The 20,954-nt window shown below is 41.4% G+C and overlaps 2 protein-coding genes across 7 annotated transcripts in view; both read right to left on the reverse strand.

Moving 5' to 3' along the window:
- Positions 1-100: 100 nt before the first annotated feature.
- LOC113569834 (uncharacterized) lies at positions 101-9,325 on the reverse strand. Its single transcript, XM_081708400.1, has 7 exons — positions 9,053-9,325; positions 7,883-8,743; positions 6,311-6,791; positions 5,353-5,555; positions 5,088-5,206; positions 2,112-2,358; positions 101-1,810 (listed from the first exon to the last, which is right to left on the reverse strand). Exons 1-7 carry the CDS (start codon positions 9,243-9,245, stop codon positions 732-734), a joined length of 3,183 nt encoding a protein of 1,060 aa, XP_081564526.1. The 5' UTR covers positions 9,246-9,325; the 3' UTR covers positions 101-731.
- A 303-nt stretch (positions 9,326-9,628) lies between these two features.
- Positions 9,629-20,954, reverse strand: part of LOC113569824 (uncharacterized) — a 15,823-nt gene continuing 4,497 nt past the window's right edge. The window contains exons 4-17 of one of the 6 annotated variants that reach the window (XM_026997882.3): positions 20,741-20,954; positions 20,250-20,477; positions 19,367-19,924; positions 17,820-18,035; positions 17,503-17,733; positions 15,851-16,871; positions 15,378-15,730; positions 13,244-15,175; positions 11,674-12,765; positions 11,228-11,357; positions 11,056-11,139; positions 10,832-10,929; positions 10,625-10,700; positions 9,629-9,981 (exon numbers count right to left, since the gene is read on the reverse strand). The exon at positions 20,741-20,954 is cut by the window's right edge and continues 11 nt beyond it. In XM_026997882.3, coding sequence (XP_026853683.3) covers positions 9,950-9,981; positions 10,625-10,700; positions 10,832-10,929; positions 11,056-11,139; positions 11,228-11,357; positions 11,674-12,765; positions 13,244-15,175; positions 15,378-15,730; positions 15,851-16,871; positions 17,503-17,733; positions 17,820-18,035; positions 19,367-19,924; positions 20,250-20,477; positions 20,741-20,954 — 6,265 coding nt within the window. In that variant the 3' untranslated portion in view covers positions 9,629-9,949. Of the gene's footprint in view, positions 9,982-10,624; positions 10,701-10,831; positions 10,930-11,055; positions 11,140-11,227; positions 11,358-11,673; positions 12,766-13,243; positions 15,176-15,377; positions 16,872-17,502; positions 17,734-17,819; positions 18,036-19,366; positions 19,925-20,249; positions 20,478-20,740 lie in introns of all 6 variants that reach the window. The other 5 variants (XM_026997879.3, XM_026997880.3, XM_026997878.3 and 2 more) reach the window with 5 other exon arrangements.

A 20,954-nucleotide genomic window follows, 5' to 3' on the forward strand; every position in this document is an offset into this window, starting at 1 on the left:
AGGAGAAAGTATAGGTGCCTACAAGTCTTTGTGTAGGCAAAAAGCCAAATGTATTTTTTACCCTTAGATGCAGGTGAGCTTCTTAATTGCAGTCACATAGTGTTAGCACAATTGTTTTAATAAGAACATTTATACTGTTATTCAGCACTGTTATTTCAGCAAGTCACATGCTGTTTCTGTGATTCCAGCTTTAGTCTAAACAAGTGGAAAATGGAGAGTAGAACAAAAACTGAACCCTACAGTAATACAAAATTTTGATTTAACTCGAGCCTTTGTGCCTGCTGCCTACCATCTCAGAGAGAAGCAGGCAACTATTGCATGATTTACAGTAACACACCCAGGCATTTTTGGGAGTCCCCCCGCTTGGGCTTCTGCAAACATTGTACAACACTGCCCCCTAGTGTGTGTAAATGCCCGCATATAAAAGTAAAAAATTAATTGGCATACTTTTGATTTATAATTTTACAGCACCACCCGTTTTTCAAAAAAACAAAAAAACAAAAAAACAACAAAACAAAAAAAACAAACGACAAACATTTATATTAATCATATTTACTACATCACACAATATATTTTTCTTACCATACATGATGAGTCCATGGATTTTACTGAGCTACCAGCATTCATGCAACAAATCATTTTGACCTATCTAAAAACAAAAACAAACAAACAAAACGAACACCAAAAAAAGAACAAGAACAACAAAGACACCCCCCCAAGTTCTACAGAAATTAATAATGCTTTGCCAGAGTTTCTCTTGAACCTCCACTGTTAAGATCCTGCTGGACGGCAGCGTGCGCTACTTTGGCGTGCACACGCATGTGCTTGCGGCAGGTGTACGTGTCCTTGAAGCGGCGGTGACACACAGGGCAGCTATACATGCGCACCTGCCGGTGCACGCTGCTGTGATTGCTGAGCGTGCCGCCGTTGTTAAAGCGCTTGCCGCACTGCTTGCACACGTACGGCTTCTCGCCCGTGTGGATGTACATGTGCACCTTTAGCTGCGAGCGGTGCAGGAACGGCCGGCCGCACTCTGGGCACGTAAGGGTGGCACGGCCTTGCAAGGCTCCGACTCCGACTCCTGCCCCCTGGTTAAGGGCTTGGCTATGTAGAACAGAGATTGAAGCTTTACCCGAGGCACTTGGCGGGTCCCTGGCACCTGTGGCAGCGTGGCTCATGGTCTTCATTGACTGTGGCCCAGTGTGCAGAGCCGACATATTGCAGCTAGTATTAGCTCTGATCATTTTGTGATCTGCAGTTGGAAATACATTACAGCTGGTGGTTGTCGTCTTCACAGATTCTTGCAATGTGCTAGAATCGCCCTTTGGAGAGTTACTTAATTCCAGATCACTTTCTTCATGTGGTATACTGTACACAATTTCATCATTTAGCATAGGTGGGTTAGATATGCTACAGGCAGCAGTGCTGACCGACTCCAAATCTACGATCTGAAGCACTGGGCTGTGGACCGTTCCATCGGAGGAGATCTGCGGTACAGTACTTTCGGTGGGCTCCCTTTTCATATTACTCGTTTCGTCCACAATGGCTAAATCAAGTTCATCATCGTGGTCTGTTTGGGCGAGGCACTGACTGGTATCCAAAGGCTCAGGTGCGCTTTCCAAGAAAGACTGTACATGAGAAGGGTGTGAAGATGCTTCTGTCTTTATGCTAACATGCTGCCCTCTAAGTAACTGGTTCTGGTTCAATTCGAGCTCTCTGGACTCGGGTTGCTCCTGGAGGGATCTCCTTTCCTGCTGTGCTGGAGGTGAACCTGGTTCCGGAAAATTTGGAGAAAACAAAACTCCCGAACCTAGACAGATGAGAAATCTTAATTACCAGACCTACTGAAACTTATTGTAGACATAAAAATAAGGCAAACACGTTTGCAATTGAAAAAAAAGTAACGAAGAAAATAGCAAGCATATGTTTTAATGTATACTAGGGCAGCATTTATCAGTACTGCCTGAAATTATTATTGGGTTTCATTTGTTTGGATATTTAATGACTGGCCCTATTAAGCGCCGTTAGCTATTTGTAACAATTCTGTGTTCAGTAGGTTAAAATACAAACATAGCCAGCTAGCTAGCTAGCTAGCAAGCACAGGTATATACCCGCTGAAGCAAGGACCATCTCAAGCTCCTGTAAGCGCCCTTTTAGAAATTCGTTCTCTCTTTGTGTCCGCTCCATCTCTTCTTCGTATTCCAGAAAAGTTACTCCAACCTTCTCCATGATTTCATTCAGCGCCGCCATGAAACGCTCGGTCAAGAAAAGGTTTAAAGTTTGTAGCCTTGTCATTTCGTTAGATTTCTTAAACAGAATAGCACTTGGCGTGTCTGTTTTGTTCTTGGTAATCTCTAGCTACGTTAACGCTATCTAATAAAAATAAAAGCGGCTGGAACACACAGCTTCAGTCAGATTTTACGGTGCACACAGTAAGATAGCTACCACCATAGCTAAGCTAATAAACTAAACATTTCCGCTTTTTACTGAAACGCACGCGAGTCTTTTTTTCTGATCATGTGACACAACTCTTCCGCGTGGACAAACATGGCTGCGTGCTCATAGTGCACAATAGTGCAGTCAAGCGGTTCTTCAATAGTAGGCGTCCAAAGTCTGGCAGTGTAAAATTGACGCAACACCTGCATCCAAAACCGCATAACACATTGACTAGTATCTATAAAAATAACACTAAATTCAGATTTTGGGCCAACTTACGCAATTTAACCGAACTACACCCCTCACCGGGATGTATGAATGCAAAAACTCATAAAATTAAACGTAATGTGTAGAATATAGTATGTGGTTTGGAAGAATCCCGCAGGTGAAAGCAGTTGCACCGTTCTTCTAGGGCTAAGGGAGCCTCATATGGAAAACTAAATATTTTTCCCTGTTTCCTGATTTAATCAGAAATAGTAAGAACAAATTTATTTTTCTGCGCAATGACCAAGATTCATTGCTTACACTGTAGTAGCATTCTTCTTTACAGGCCTACTGTCTCCATAGATAAATTGGAACAGAGTAGCTTTATTGTTATTATACAGGTAAAGTAAAATTTGTTTTGTCACTCAGTGTTGCATGTCAGTAGAAAAAAACCAAACTATAACTACTGTTAAGAACAGCTAAAATCTTACAATCTACATACAAGGGAAAACAATGTATCACAGAATATTAAGGAGTGAAATAAGTAACATCTATTACAGCAGTACAGTAGCAAGTAATAGATTAGTCAAAGGTGCAGTGGATGACAAAGGCAGCTTAAATGAAGCAGTAGCAACGTGCAACAAGATACAAGCTTATTCTTACTGTTATAAAAGAAAGTAAATTAAGATGAAAAATCAAGATTAAAATGCATGTTATTTATAGTAGTACTATCATATTTGCACAGTATAGTGTGATGAAGTGATGTGCACCTGGTCAAAGTACTGTATAGTATTACAGAAATGAATCATACAGCTGAAATACAGGTTCAAGTTGAGTTGGCCTATACATTATCCATGGTCAAAGTTCCCTGAATAAATAACTATTACAATATTTAGAGGAGAGCACAGCACTGTCCATCTGCATTTGCTGTCACGTTATGCCACAACTGCATATAGGGCATCTGAATTGTTGTATTGTAGAACGGTCATCTGCAAGCTAGTTATAAAGAGGAAGTACCAGTTTCAATATTTATCAAAAGAAAAGCATGCAGGTCTACAGATCTACATTGGTGACAGCGGAGAGACCCTACCTTCAAAGATGTTGAAAACAAAATTGGGACAAATATGAGGAAGATTTTATCTTAAAATATATTGAATCATACCTGAATTCACTGTGCAATTTCAGTAAACAAGGAAAAAAGTTAGCAGTGCCAAGGTTCATTTGTTCATTGACATTCACATAAGAAGTTATCCTTGAATTCCAATGTGTCCAAACGTCACTCATAGTTGTAGCCAAGTAATGAATGGTTAGTCTGTGTAATCCTAAAGTCACTAGCAGATGTTTGTGTATTCTGGTGAGTGAGGTGAAAGTGAATCAGTATTGGTAACAAAGAGGACAGCAAGGCCATTCTGAAATTGGGAGAACAATTAATTTTACAGTCCCAGGAGCAGTATGTGGTAACCTTTAGGCATAACTAGACCTAGCTGTAAATTTATATGATCTAGCAAATCCTGCCATGTTCTACCCTTACCAAAGTACAGTAAAACTGAAAGGTAAAAGAACAGAGGAACATCCTGAACTTTATTAAACTTTTGTGCATACTTAAGACATATCTGAAATTTGTTTAATTACACCAGTCAATATATGGCAAAGAAAATCTTATCAGACTCATACCATGAAAACAAAACACACCTTAAAATCACATTTAACTGATTGATGTTCAAGTCTAATCATTTAGTTTAAAAACCTTTGCTAAATAGTATTTGGCAGAAAATAAACAAATTGCTTACATTTTTTCATAGAATACAGTGCATCTTTAATCCATAACATTTAATAATCTCATTCTGGCACCATATGCATTAAGTGTTTTAGGAGCTGTAATTGTCTAGCTCTGATCCATACCATATTTCACCACAATACTTAAAGTATAAACTTATCTGAGATCTGTTTTCTTAGTTGTATTGTCTATTGCTGATTTTTTTTTGTTTCTAATTTCTGAGTAAGTGACCCATTTACAGTAATCAGCACTTCACAATTCCTACACTTTTTTATGAACATTTGTTTAGCCATCCGAGGACTGCAGGTTTGGTGCCATTGTCCCAGAACGAACTGAATGTGGTAAAGAGGGTTCCACGCACATCATTTGATTTATTGTAGTTTTTAATCAATTTAAACTACACTGCTCAAAAAATTAAGGGAACACTCAAATCACCCATTGGATCTCAATGAACAAAAGATTCAAGTTGAAAACCTTTACTAATAAATAAATTGTGTACTTTGTTGAGAACAAAATGACAATCAATGGAATCCAAAATCATCAACCCATTGAGGGCTGGATTCAAACTCGCACTGAAAAGTGAAATATTGAAATCACAGACTGATCCAAACAGCAGGAATTTCCTCATGGCAACTCGAGTGACTCAGTAGTGTGTATGGCCCCCACGTGCCTGTCGGCACTCCTGACAATGCCAGGGCATGCTCCTGAAGAGACTGCGGACGGTGTCCTTGGGGATCTCCTCCCAGACCTGGATCAGGGCATCAGTGAGCTTCTGGACAGTCTGTAGTGCTACTTGGCAGTGTCAGATACATGATGTTCCAGACAATTACATTCAGGTCTGGGGAACATGAGGGCCAGCCAATGGCTACAATGCCTTCAACATCCAGGAACTGCCTACATACTCTGGCCACATGAGGCTGTGCATTGTCCTGTACCAGCGTACTGTCTGACAATGGCTCTGAGGATGTCATCCCAGTACCTAACAGCAGTCAGGGTACCGGTGGCAATCAGGTGGATGCTTGCAAGGATATGCCTCCCCAGACCCACCACCAAACAGGTCATGTTGTATGATGTTGCAGGCAGACTAACCATGGCTTCACCAGACTCGGTCACATGCTCAGCATGAACCTGTTCTAATCTGTGAAGAGAATGGGGCACCAATGGTGGACCTGCCAATTCTGATGTTCTCTGGCGAATGCTAATCGGACTGTGTGGCAATGGGCTGCGAGGTCCTACTAGAAGACGTTGGGCCCTCATGCCATCCTCATGCAAAACTACAGTACTGCAGATAAGAATCAGTCAGGAACGATAAGTTGGGAGTAATTGTTGGCGAACACCTGCAAAACCATTCCTTTTGGGGGATGTCTTGTTGCTGCCACTGCAGTGAACTTGTCACTTTCATTTGAACCAAATTAATTCACAATCTCTTATTCTTCCTAATTGGACAGATTGATATTCTTGAAGTTTAAATAATCACACGTGTTATACTGTGATGGTGTTCCCTTCATTTTTTTGAGCAGTCTAGATTGAGCATGTTGTCTATATTTAGATCTCCAGATATTGCCTTTGTAATACTGGTGTCAAATTAAAGACTGATTCACAAGTACAAAAAAAAAAGAACAGTCTGAACATCAACATTTGCCATGTTTCATACGGAGGTGTTTTAACAGAGCCGATGTGGTGTACTCTTTAACACCCCGAGAGATTACTGCCTTGCACATGAGACAAACTGCCTTACTACAGTCACCCTCCTTCAGTGAGAAATACTTCCATACAGGGCTTGATTTGGCTATGGTTCTTTTCTGCATTTCACAGTGTCTGCTGGTACAGTGTAACCTGTTGGTGCATATGATTCGGTTTGAATAGCTGAATGCAGCGCGAAATTCCACTGGCCTGTTCAGAGAGGCTGTTGGTACAGAATGTGCAACCTCAATGCCGCATGGCCTCTGACTGACTTGTTGGGCCCTACTCTGGTCAGTGTTTTCGGCAATCCGATCCCAGGTTTGTGGGGACCAGCTTTGGATGCTGGCATCTACACTGTCCGTGACGTCAAGTGAATGTGAGTCTGTGTTTATTGACTCTACTTTGATCTTTGCAGGGAAATTATAGTCTATAACCTCGCCGTCAACTGCAGGCGTGTTTAACAAGGTGGTACAGTGGACAGACTGGGGAGGTTCCATAGTGCTGTCTGTCTGTGATGCGCCTGTCTGCCTAGTTTCTGACTCCGAGTCAGAATCTGTAGGGTGACAGAGCTGCTCTGTTTTAATACAAGACTTCTCTACTTTTAGGTGCGTATTGTGGGCCTGCTGGAGCTCCGACTCCTGCTCCAAGCTTGAGCTGCAATCTTGTCCGCTGGACAGGGAGGAGACCACACCTGTAAGGCATAGAATAGCCTACATGTTTAAGAAAGCAACTTGCCTCACGTTTAGGTTACCAAAGGAGACTTTAATATAATCGAATTACAGTAATTATGACCTTAAAAAACAAAAGCAGGTCAAGTATTATTCAGACATTTGTCTCCGTGAAATTACCAGATAGGTTAGCTAGCTAGCTAGCTAGCCAACTATGACGGATCTCAAAGGGGGTTAGCCAGCTAGCCATGTCCCTAAAAAGGAGATGCATACTTGTAACGTTTAATTAACCGTTGAGATCATACATCTTACCAGGATTCATTTCTGCAATACTGCATCCTGTAACCTTTAACATTTCCTTCAGATAATCGTTTTCTTTACGTATCCGTGCCGTTTCTTCCTCGTATTCCTGTATCGTCATGCTTACCGTGTATATTATCTCATTTACTGCTGCCGATAGTCGTTCAGACAGGAATGAATTTAAACGATCTAGTTTGGTCATTTTACTGTTCTTCAAAAAAGACACTTGACTCTAGAAATATTCTAGATTGCAGGTAGCCAGGTTTTCGGACAGAGCATATACTTTCTGCCACGCCGAAGATGTTTGGTTACGTGCATGTGAAACATAGGTCAACCAATAGATACAAAACAAAAAGAGCTCTACCGCCTCCCTCTGGATAGGAGAAATTACATCTACGGTCGGCAAATGGATCCATCAATTCGCAGTCTGTGGAATCAGAATATGTCTAAAACATTATTCTTAAATATACACCCACTGACCACTAGAAATCTTGAGTGTTTGTCTTTAATTGATGAACTGATATATCATATGGGGTTTACGGTAGTTATATTAGCATGAGTTCAAACAATACTTACTCAAAATTAAATATGAAAGAGGTGTAGAGCCTTTACAAAGAACATGCAAATGTATTTAAAATAAAGTCCTTAAACTGACTTCATGGTGCCCAGTACGGTTAAGGAGGAACATTGTCAGTAGAGTTTTCATTCATTTTGTCCTTTGTTTCAGAGGAATTTGTATCAGTTGGATAAAGATCCAAAAATAACATGCACACATCTAATCTGAAATTAGAAAAATTGGCCTATCCTCTCTTTCATCTCTTGCCTTTGCTGCCTAGTGTTTGTGCTTTGGGGTGGGTTTTGCGCAGGTGGGCCTGCAGGCTCTTGGCAGAAGAGAAGCACTGCCGACAGATGTTGCAGCAAAATGGCTTGTCCCTGCCACAGTCATGCTGGCCCAGGGCATCCGGGTCATTGAAGCCCATGTTGCAGTGGGGGCATTTGTGCTGCTGTTTGCTCTCATGGGTCTGCTGATGCTTCCTGAGGTTGCCCAGCTGGGCGAAGCTGCGGGGGCAGCGGTCGCACTGGTGCGGCCTCTCGCCCGAGTGCGTGAGAAGGTGCCGCTGCAGATCCACAGTCTGGGCAAAGGCCTTGCCACAGATATTGCAGCCCATTACCTTGCTGTGGGCCAGTCGATGATGGGACTTGAGGTACTTCAGTTCGGTAAAGGACTTGTCACATTTGGAGCACTTATGGGGACCCCCAGCACGAGTGCTGGCCTTTAGGGGACCCCCAGCACACGTACTGGCCTTCTCTGCTGGCTTCCTCTTTTGTCCTTTTCCTCCTGCTCCCGTGTCTGTGGGTGTGCATGTGTCACCACTCTCAGCTGAGTCCTCCTGCTCAGAGAGGTCGCTGGCAGCACCGCTGTGAGAAGAGCCTGAAGAATTGCTCTGTGCTGGCCTCCAAATCACAGACCGTCTTCTCTTTCCCAACTCCTTCCCGGGCTGTGTTGAGCTGTGGCTCAAGGGATCATCAGGCTCTCTGCTGGGCTTGGCTCTATGGTCCGAGGCAGGCACTCTGCTCTCGGGCAGCTTTTGACACAGGTTCTGCAGGGTAATATTGATCAGAGGCTCCTGCTGTCCCAAACTGCCCTCCTTCTGCTGAGTTGTAGTACCCTCCTCTAAAACAGAGAGTAAGAGCACAAGAGAGACAGTGTACACACACATATGGGAATGTGAAAGTTCAAGAGAGAGAGTGTGTGTGCGCGCGTATATTATATATATATATATATATATATATATATATATATATATATATATATATATATATACACGCGCGCGCGCGCGCACACACACACACACACAACCTTTGGATAGTAGGTTAGTACGGTATATCAAGGCAGGTTACGCTACATATTTTTACATTTTTTGTATATTTTGTGCGACCTTTCCATACACCTCAGTCGTTATTCATTAGTATAATGATTTACCGAAGGCGTCTGTATCGTCATCTATTAGAAAGAAGTCCCGCAGCTGACGTTTTAGGATTTCGTTCTCTTTCTTCGTGCGCGTAGTTTCCTCTCGGTACTCAGACACAATATCTTCGACCATTCCAATAATCTCTCTCACGACGACCGACAGACGCTCTGACAATAGTGAGCTAAATCGATCGATTTTATTCATTTTTTTCTCGCCTTTAAACAAAATGTGAAATTACTTCACCACCTGAAAAGATTTGCACCTGCGTACTAATATAAATAAAAGAGCGGAACAGAACTGTACATAATCGCTTTCTACTGCCCCCTACTGGTCTGGTGTAGATTACCTTTGTGCCTAAAACTAGCCTTGAATGGACACAATGCAGCATCGCAGTGATTTCCACAGTACATTGACACCAAATTCACAGATTTCTTAGACATCGTGCAATTGTCAAATTTAAGACTGCAGTCCAGCATCTAGTGCTGTTGTGCCTTTCAATTATACATTAAAATAAATTGTTTTCTTAAAACATCTCCAACTATTCATCTCACACAAGCTGAGGAAATGACTGACACTACAAAAACACATTTGAAATAAGACTTTTGTTTTTATTTTCAGCCTGCACTTATGCAAGAAAGTCAGATAATCTAGATAATACAGTAAAATTAAAGTACCTTTTCTCAGTGTTCAGTAACATGTTCCTCTGATCAAAATATCAGATTAAGCAATATATAAAATTGGATGTAAAAAAAAATATTTACAAAGAAATAAAACAAGCAAAGAATTTGTCTATATTTATAAAAAATAGTCAATATTCCTTTGATACCATTCTATGTTGCAAATGCTCACTGAGGCAACAGTTCAGAGAAAATTAAACTGATAAAGGGCTTTAACTCTAGTTCTTCACTTCAAGTGTAACTTTGTGAAGGTTCCTCTGGGTCTGAAATAGAACACAAACATAAATCACTGTAAACACTGCAAATGCGTTGGCTGACTGGGTCAATAACAGTGATTTGAATTCTAGCAAAGACCAACCCCTTAAGACAAATATAGGTCAAAGGTGTCACCTTCTTTGTTAAACCACAGCTTTATATTTTGAGTCTATATTATTGAATGGATATTTTTCTGTCCATATCATTTCTAATCTACTTGCCAGAAACCTACTCAATCGGGAATCTCTCACTGGGAGAAGACAGAGGTGTAGATGTCCTGCTCTCACACTTGTGATGTTTAGAGTCAGGCTTTGATTCTTACATTTCATGGTCTTTTTAAAATAAATCTTTGTCATAACACATGGTGTACATAATCCTTATGCTGCACCCTTTTGGATATACAGTTTGACTTGATGGTCCCTGTCTTAGTTCTCATGAGTTTGAGGCTGTGGATCAAGCTGCCTCTGTTTGAGAAGTGATACATAATAATTTCTTCCTCTCAGTGGAGCTCCTAGCTCTAAAAGACTACATCCAGTCGGGCTCACCATCATAAACATCATTGAGTGCTGCTTTTTGCCCCTCAAATAAACCCCTAATCTTTGGATAGCACGCAGAGCTGCTTTTTCAGGCTGCACCCAACACTGCTTTTACCTCCGTCTGTGGAGGCAGCTCTTTCCATGTCTGGATTGTGCAGCTCTGGTGACATCGCAGCATGCTCATCCAAAGGCTGCATCCGGAATGGGTTCACACAGGAGAAACAATTGCATATTTTTTGCTTTTGAGCTCTATCTCCACAGTTGAAAAAGAGATTTCATATTACATTTCAATAGAAAACTAAAGTAGCACTTAATACAACACCTGTTGGTGGAGCTCGTTGTTTGCTGGCTTTTCTCCACTGAGAGATCGTTTCTTGCGACTTCTTGCTAGTTCCTGGTCCAGGCTTAACTGCGTCTCTCCTGGAAATTAATTTAAGAATCAGAAATTAGATGAACTACCACTGTGGGACAGAGCACAGAAAAACCACCACAAACACCAAACAAAGAAAAATGACATTTCTTCAGTTATGGCTTACACTCACTCACCATGGTGCATCATTCTATGGTTTCGAAAACGATATTTCTGAATGAAGCCCATATTGCACTGGCTGCACCAGTAAGGTCTTTCACCTACAAGTGATACCAAGCACTGTGTATCAAGGATTTCTTGTGTGTTTCAGTGTGGAGATATTACAACTCTGCAAATGTATGTACAGACCTGTGTGTGTGTATACATGTCTGCGCAGGTGATAAGGGCTGCAGAAGGTAGCGTTGCAGTGTTCACACACATGCACTTTCGTGCTGTGTGACACGCTCTCCTCATCAGAGTCATCATCCAGTCTCATCGGCTTCATGTGGAAACAGAAACAGATCAAAATGACAAAACAACAACAACAAAAAATAACCCTCAAGGCAAATGCAGCTCCCCCCTTGTTTGCACTCATCTACATCTGCCTGTCTATATAATCACAGCAAACAATATTTAGTTTTATTCATATCCCTAAGCAATCATCGATTCTAGCAACACCTGATATCTTCTCCCGTCTATACAATCATAGTCAAGAACTCCAACATTTGATGAACTTGTCTTAAGGTGATGTCTGAAGATGGATGCGTCTATTAAGTCAAATACTTTACGTCTCATTAGAGAATAGCTGAGAATACCTGGTTCACCTGAATATGAGGACGGGAGCTTCTCCTCCTCCTTTCTAATACTCTCTGGCTGCTCTGCTCTACTTCGGTCTTCTGTTCTTCACTCATATTAGTGTCAGTGTGATTGCACAGTGACCACTTGTGTACATAGTCACTTCCTGTTTGACTGGCATCTGGAGTGTCATCGCTTCCTGTTTGGCCAGTGACGAGGCTGGTGTCTGAAGTGATGTCACATCCTCTTTCTAGATCAACTTGCTCAGCACTTGTGCCCAAATATTTAGGGGAAGAATGTGTACATTCTATATTAGCATCAAGCTGTGCTCCACAGTGACCGGTCTCTGAAAGGGACCCGACTGACTGGTCTCCCTCCAGGGACCCGATTGACTGGTCTCCCTCCAGGGACCCATCATACTCTTCATGAGGATTCTCCTCATCTCCTGCTATACATGAACTGCCAGCATTAGGAGCATTTGCTGACTGTGGATTAGCCTTTAGTAGTTCTTCACTTAAGGAGGTATCTGGCAGTGGGGAATTTATAGATTCTGGAGCACTTTTCAGGTTCTCTGAAGTACAGCCTGTGTTGGATGTTGGAATTGGTGATCTGGAAACAGTGATAGGAAGCAGCTCACTGCAGCTGGTTGCAGCTCTGTCTGGATATTTCTGCTTGCATCTTTGTACATGATTAGCAACAGACCTCCTACTGAATAACTCAAGACAGTATATGCAAAGCACATAATCCTCATTTGAGGTAGCTGTGGCAAGCTGTCTAGATGGCACCAAACTGCCCTCTCCACTCCTAACCACATCTGTATTGTGTAAGAAATCGCCTTTGCTTCGGAGAAGATCCAGCAATTGTTTTCTTTCTTTGGAGTTCTTTTCGTAACTAAGGGCTTTTGCTACATCTGGCTCTTTAGGATGCATTGACTGGAGATGTTGAGTCATTCGGACACAAGGTTTTCTGCAATAGAAGCAGTAATGTGTTTTATATAACTTTGCATTTCCTTCACTGTCTTCCAAACTTGTCAAATTTGAGGTGTATGTTTGTGGTCCAGTCTGCTCTGAAGTTTCAGTGCTTGTCGATGCTACACACTCTTCTGATGTCTTCTATGGAGAAAGGTTACATTATTTAGCAAATATAAGCATTGTGAAAGTTTAGAAAACAAAAAACGAGATGAAACCCATTTTATGTTTCTATTTTAGGATCCACTCTATGATCAGCACTGTACAACAACTGCAGCACTTGACTCAGCTGTGACACAGAGGTCTAAAGAACAGCAATCCCAATAATATAGTGAAAGATATTTAGGTAACTGATGTGTAAAACAGTCTTAGTAAAGCTGTCTGGTCACTTTAAAGAAGCAGGGTACTGCTATTGAACCAGGTTTAAAAACTTTAAAATATTTACCACCTGTAAAGTACAAATATGTTGAAATGTTAACAGGGCTCTATATTTCATCAGATTGTGTTCAGTGATCTATTAGCCATCACAATTTTCTTCAGCAGTTAAGCACCACGCAATAACACCACATCTTATCTACAGTCATTACTAATACAGATCCAATGATGATGTTATGGTGTGTACCTGTAAGGGGTTACTTAGACGACTTCTCTTTGGGTCTTCCTTGACCGCATTGCTTTGATTGTCCCATTTCCTCTTTACTGTTGTAGTGGTATCTGAATCAAGAGATATTTTAAAATCACAGTCCTGGATTGCAACTTCACCAAACTCATCCACGCTGGCTCTGACGTGACCTTGAGAATCAAACATTTGCTTTGTAGGATTGTATGTTCTGTCCGTTTCTGGACCAGGTGTTTCGTGCGTTTCTTTGGGAATGTGATCCAAAACTGGAGGACTGTCAGTTTCTGTGGCAGAAGCCATGTTCTCTCTGGATTCAAAGACTTGAATGGAGTCTCCAGTTTCATAGCCAACACAGTCTGGAACTAGAGTATTTGTTGATTCTAAATCAAGGTGACCTTTGTCTGTGTCAGGTCTGGCAATCATCTCCAATTCCTGATCTGGGGTTAGATGAGAATCAGTGCAGCCAAGTTTTGGCATGGCAGTCCTCTCTGCATCTGCTTCAGAGTCAAAGGTTTGCTGCAAATCACCACTGTCAGTAGTTGGTACAGCATCCCTGTCTATTTTTTTATTAGCAGCCGAAATGCTGCTGGTAATGTCTGGATGGTCCATTGATTCTGGAGAAGAAATACATTTTCTAACACAGTCTAAATTTTGTGAGGCGGGATTCTGACAATGTTGTCCAACATTATGATGTATGTCACAGTTGCTAGGGTCTAGAAGGGAAGGACTTTTAAAATCTGAAGTAAGCGGTTGCTCAGCAGTATCGAACCTAGCATCAAATTGAGGCAGACTTGTCAATTCTGCAGTGCATTGTTTTATATCTAGTATCCCACCTGTGTCAATGAGGGGACATGTGCATTCACCATCAAGGACTTCCTGTGGTGTACTGTGGCAAGACTCCAAAATGGGAGGACACTGAGAATCAGGGCTTTTCTGTTCTTGTCCATCACCCATGTTTAGAGGTAGTGGATTCTCTAATTCTAATTGAGTGATTTCTGGTGCAGCATGGCAAGAGTCTAAAACAGGAGGACCCAATAGCTCCACGTTAATATTCTTTGCTATACTGATTCCAGTGTCTGGAATAGAAACCTTCATATGTGCACTGGGGAATGAATCTAGAATGGGTGGGTCTGAAGTCTCTGAATCAATACTCATCTTTACTGTGCTGTCACCAATATATGAAATGGGTGGGTCCTCCATTACTGGACCAGGGGTTGGGTTTATGACAGTACTGGCAGTTTCTGCAACAGGAGAATTTGATGTAAGGGAATTTTGTGTAGTGCTGGGATAAGTTTCAGGCAAGAGAACATTCAATGACTCTGGAAGGGTCTGCTGTACGGTGTTGCAGATGTTGTCTTGAATGAGTTTCTCAGATTCTGGTTCAAAGGTTTTCTGTGTCAATCTGGGCTTAGGTTGAAACACACTGCTGTTATTTTCATTTAAAATTAACTCCTTTGTTTTTTTCTCTTCACATATCAGTGCATGTTTCCAAAACTGATTCCTCATGTAAGACCCTTTACAGAAGATACAATGAACAAGGTCTTCAGCCTTACCACTTCTGACAACATCAGTGTTATCACATTCAGTTTTTTCCTTACTGCAAAGATGGCTTAACAGCTTCTTCCTCTCTTCTGGAGTTCTGCTAAAACGCAAAGCTTCCATCACCTCGGGCTCCCTTGAGTGATCATACTTGAGGTGCAATTCTATTTTTCGACAAGCTTTCCCACAGAACCGACAGTACAAGGGTTTCTTTTCCTTCTTCGGCTCTTTGCCAACAGCCAGAGCTTTTGAGGCTACCCTGGGGCTTTGGCTGGTGTCGGTGTCTGGGCAGCCCTCAGACGGCTTGTCTGCACTCACTTTTACCAACATTGCAGAGTCTCTCTCTCCTGAGATTTCAGGGTTGTCTGTTGAATCATCTCTACCTACTTCTGATGTCTTCAAATGGGGAAGATTTAAAAGAATACAAAAAAGTTATGCATCAATATTATTTTTAATTAAGCCTTGTATTAAGATCATGAAATATTCCTTATAAGTAGCTAAAGTAGCTTGACATTCTATTTCTCCCTGGCCAGATATTGTACAATTTTAAAACTATGTCCACCTTTATAGCACTCTCTCCTTTGACAAAGTTGCATACCTGCATATGACCAACTGGCTGCTTAATCTTTGTTTCATTGTTCTTGAAGTTCTTCTTTAGCTTTTTGAAGACTGACGACTTATCTGTGTGTCCAGGGAGAGAGTGAATCTTCTTGTGCAGAGCCAGGGATCCTTCACTGTCAAGTTTTAAACCACATGGCACACAAGTAAACCACCCCTTCGGGTCTGTACAGCTTTCTTCTGTTTGCTGAATGGAGGTGGGCACCAACTTATCCTTGTTAGCGAGTAAGCCACAATGGTCACTCTGTTCATCTGTCTCATTTGGTATAAACACTACAGATTCAGTTGCTTTTTCTGAGGAGCTGACAGGGGTCTTGTCAACTGCACCTGCACCTGCACCAGCCAACACAAATGCAGTCTTATCCAGGGCTGGGTTTAGGGGGTCTTTACATAAAGGGCCATTTACTTGTTCTATGCTAGAAGGGTTCTGGAAAGACTGACTGATGGTGGTACCTTTAAGACCTGACTGTTCAATCTGCATTTGGCTCCCTGTTGACATTTTCCTTTTTTTCTTTTCATGCAGGACATTGGACACATTTAACCAGTCATCATCACGATCATCATTATTATCCTCATCAACATCTGAGACGACCATATAAACTGGCTCTGTGTCAGCTTCTTGGTGCATAGCACTGGAACTGGACTCTGCCAAGAGAAATTCAGGAACTGTTGTTAGTATTATATCAGTAGAATTACTATCAGAAATCAGTGCTCGATCATTGCTACCTTTCTCAGGTTCAGAGAATGGGGGGCCATTTTTGGCAACAGAGTAAACTGTCCCAGTAAAACCTGATTTCACACTTGGGCTGTTAATTTGGGTTCCTGAAAGTTCTGGCTCTACTTCTATTTCTGCCGATTCTACCTCACCTTTCACCAGGGTAGGAGGGAAGGATGCATTTTCAAGAGACTTACAAAACGAACCTAATTTAACACAAACAATATCCGGATCATCTGTCTCTGACAGAACAGTATAGCTTATGCTAGACAATGGATTTTGGCTGTCAAGGTAGTCATAAGTGTTAAGGTTTTCAAGTGGAATTTGAGGAGGATTGACTTGGTAGTCTATAGCATTTGTTTTAGCAGCATCAGCTACATCAACATTTTGGTGCTGTTCAACATCACTAGTTCCAGCACTAACTACACTAAAATCATCCTCTCCAGATGCAGTCCAATGCTTGGGCTCAGCAGTAATTGGTTCTAGAACAATTCTAGGCTGCAAACTGAAGTGGCTTATAGCATTGCTGACTGATTTAGAATCAGTTCGTGAATGAGTTGTGCTGTGGCTGGTAGTAGCAGCACCAGCTGACTGTGGAGGTAGTAGGCTCAATTTTCTGCCAGTGCAAACTGATTGAGGTTGAATGGTTTCCATAGGCTCTGTAGTGCTTGTGTGGTCTTGAGACACTGCAGAGGTCTGATTCCTAGTGACTGTGATTCCTTCATCCTCCTCCCTTTCATCAGTGTTTTCTATTGCAGGCTGCAGGAAGGAAAATTGGAAGTTAGTAATTCTTTACAAGAGAAGACTACTGGCCACAAACAATGTAGGAAAAACAAACAAACAGTAAGCCATGCAACTGACTTAAGTAAACAAACAAACAAAATGTAAAAAAGGAACAAATAGAGATGTCAAGGCACTCAATTTGCATGTAAAAACAACCCTTTATTGAGGAAGCAAAAATGGCAAAATGATCTGTGTTATGGCTCACTGACCTTCAGTGTTAATGTGTGTTGATAATCATATTAGGGTAAATGCATGAACACTCTTTAAAATTAATTCTAACAGAATGTGTGCTTCAAATTGTGGGAAGATTTTTAAATTATGTAATAAAACTGCAGTAAAATGTAATTAAAATCAAAACGTGTGTCCCCTCTGTACAAAGACACTAGCGCTTTTCCTAACATTTAAAAGCAATAACTGAGTAAGAACCAGAGGCTATTACATAACCAGTGTTCTTACATAACCAGTCTTATGTTGAACAAATCCACAATTATTTATTCAAATTTTGAAAAAAAAAAACCCCAAAACAACCAAAAAACATTTTTCACACATGACTGTTTGACATGCAGTCTTTTGTAGGCATCATGGGTTTCATCATAAATTCTCCTACCTCCTGGCTGTCGGAACTCGGGCCTCTGGGCCTTGTCAGGTCACCGTAAAATTGTTCTTTACGTTGCCGGTAGGGGTACGGTTTCTCGCCTGAGTGGATCTGCATGTGCACCATCAGTCGCATCGCTCGTGGGAAGGCTTTTTCACAAAAGGGACAGGGAAATGACGCTTTACCTCCATCTTTTCCTTTCTGAACCGCAGAATCCTCAGTGGACGAACTTCCCTGTGATGTCTGAAACGGATTCCCCCCAAAAATATAAAAAATTTTAACTCCGGTAAATTGAAGGAAACTTCCAACGTAACTGCAGTGATGAATACCTGCTCGTCGTCGTTTTTCTGCATCTCATCACTGTCTTGCTGCAGGGCCAGCATTTGCTTCCTGTGCCCCAGGATGTGCAGATTCAGCCAGTTTCTCCTAGCATAGACTTTCCCACAGTGCTTGCAAACGCAACGGCCAGGGGCTTTGGTAGCAGCCTCTATGCTCTTGGCTTCTGCTGGCTGGTCATCAGAAGGCTTGTCCTCATTCTTCTGTGGCTTAGAGTGTGGAAGAGGAAAAAATCCCATGAATCAGTACCTCTAATCTAATAATGCAGAAACCAGGGGTCACTTCAATGGGACTAAACCAAGTATGACTCAGCACTTGCTAGAAACGTTTTTCATTAAAGATGATGCAAGTTTTTTTTAAATTATTATTATATTACTAGTCTAAGCTGTTTTCACATCCCGATTGCCATCACTCACATAGATGCTCTGAGCGAAGAAAAATGTGTTTTTTCTTAGGCTCTGTAATGAGTAATTCAAAAAAAATCCAACATAATCCAGCTGTACTGACAAATTAGAAATCTTCTCTACAAGTTGCCCTTGCCTATCAATACTGTGGAATGCAACCACCACACTTTGAAGTGTAGGCTAAGTATTGATACTCTGGATAGAGGGGTTTTGGAATAAGGCTTGAATGGGCAATGAAGAGTAATGAAGGGATTGAAGGGTAATAGGGGCTTTGGTGGGCAAGTCTGGCAGAAGGCAACAAGAACTTCAAATATGATTACTGCTGCTTTAAGTGCAGACAACAGACTAACATGTCAACATTCTGTCTTAGGTTAGACCCAGTAAAGGGGTTCAGGGTTTGTGCATCATTTGATTTAGTCCCAGGTCTGTCAGCATCCCCCTTACATATCTTCCAATCAAAACCTTTTTACCATTTACATCACTCATACTAAAATTTGACATAGCTCAACACCTACTTTAATAGAAGCACCTATACCTGTTGACTAAACTCAATGTACTAAGTACAGTTGTGTTCTAAAGATTTATAAATAGACTGTCCAGAGAAGACCATTCTCAACACGACAGTGAGAATGACATGATAGCGGCATGGAGGTGGGTATTGCTATGGTATGAGAGTATCCGGCAAAGCAGAGTAACACATTTTACACGTCACTGTCACTGCTTGCCTGAGAATGGCCTTCCACCTAAACATTTCTAGATAAGAGTGGTCGTGTGGTCATAAACTGATCACCTATGAAGAGTGGGGAACAGACAACAAAACTGTACATGACTCACAACAAATACACAATCAAGTGAAACTACATGCTCATAAGGTATTTTTTTTAACTGTTTCTAAAAAAATAAAAAATAAATTAGGTGGTGAGTGTACATTAATAATCATTTATGAAGTAACAAGATGACATTCTCTACAGTGAGATCTCCAAGTTACATCTTACAACTGACCGGTGTAAAATGTATGGAAGCCTATTAACTACAGCTCTAGCGCTATAGTACTCAGCATTTATGAAAAGAAAAATAAAGCATTCAACTGTTAATGTATTCAGATCTGAACAAAAAAACAAAAAAACAAAACATACTGATTTGTCTAAATGCTGTTTCTTCGTAGACCTCCTTTTACCCAGCTTTTGCTGAATCTCCAGAACCCTCTTACTCCTCTTCGGTTTCCTTTCCCCAATATTCTCCTCCTCCTCCTCCTCCTCCTCCTCCTCCTCCTCGAGACTCTGCCCCTCCGCACTCCTCTCTATTTGCCTTTGCTCCTCCATCAACCTCAGAATCCTCTCCCTTCTGTGCATCTTCTTGTGGGTTTTTAGGCAACCAGCAAGCAAATAAACTTTGCCACACTGTCGGCAAGGATAACTTTTCTTTGATCTGATGCCGCCCATTCCTCCAGATGGCTCTTTGGAGATTGTTTTTGATTCATCTGGGATTTTATTTGTTTTGTCAATGGTTCTTTCAGATTCATTACCAATTCTTTTGGTTTCCGAGTTTCTTTCTGATTCGGTGTAATTTTTGTTGAGCTCAACATTTTTTGCTTTTGGTTGCTCTTTGATTTTTTCTGAATTTTCATTTTTTCTTTTTGAATCTTCCGTGACACTCTTTACCTCAGTGGTGTCTTCTTCCAACTGTTGAAAGGACTGAATAAAATATCAGAGACAATTACAATGGAATCATAATGACTTGCCCCTGGAACGTCTGACTTAACTGTTCTAATAATATTCAAAACAGCAAGCTATAGTATAAATCTTAATTACCCATTAATACAACATGAAATACATAATTGAACCCAATCTAAAAACCTAACTTGTACCACTTGTAAAAAGTCATTTTTAGAGTGTAAGGGGAACAAATCACATGTATACAATATCTAAGTACCGGCTACTATATTTTGTTGTCTGTGTGGTGCAGACTACCTATGCATGGAGGGTGTATATTGCCTGGAATAAAGCACATGAAACCAACCTGGGAAACGATGGTACGGCGGGTCCTTCTCTGAGTAGAACCAGGTATGATGTTATCAGGAAAAATCCCACTCTTTTGTGGTGTCTTAGAAGTATGACTCCGAATATGTGGGCCCAGCCACCCTTCACGAGCAAAAACCTTATCGCAATATGGGCAGGCAAAGATTTTCTTTAGTACGTGAACTTTGCTGTTTTCAGCAGTTGCCTCCTTTGTAATCTCTTTCGTCGGCTACAGGGAACAAAAAATCAATATTACAAAATTAATCTTACAATGAAAATTCAGTTTCTGAAGACTTATATTTGATATACCGACACAAATGAAATGAAAAATGGTATTTATGTTTATTCAGAGAACACAGTGTAACAATACCTAAAGGCATAAATCATGCTTTAGTCGTCCAACTGTGAAAATGCCATTTAATTAATCTGAAAATGAACAGTTGGGACAGTAAGCTCTGGCCTGGCCAACAGGCGTTAGAGCAGGGTCCATACCTCAGGCGAGCCCTGTGGGACACTTCTCTGCATCCTGCTACCTGGAACCTGCCTTTGCTTTCTCTCTTTGCGGGCTAAGACGCGCTCACGCTCGTGTGACTTCAGGTGAAAGGTCAGCCAACAGGAGCGAGCAAACACCTTCTTGCATTCTGAACACTGAAACAGCGTATGGCCTCCTGCTCGCGCTCTTTCCACCTCTGCCTCGTTGTTCCTC

The sequence above is a fragment of the Electrophorus electricus genome, chromosome 3 (genome assembly GCF_041902795.1).
Source record: "Electrophorus electricus isolate QZ-2024a chromosome 3, ASM4190279v1, whole genome shotgun sequence".
Classification (NCBI taxonomy): Eukaryota; Metazoa; Chordata; class Actinopteri; order Gymnotiformes; family Gymnotidae; genus Electrophorus; species Electrophorus electricus.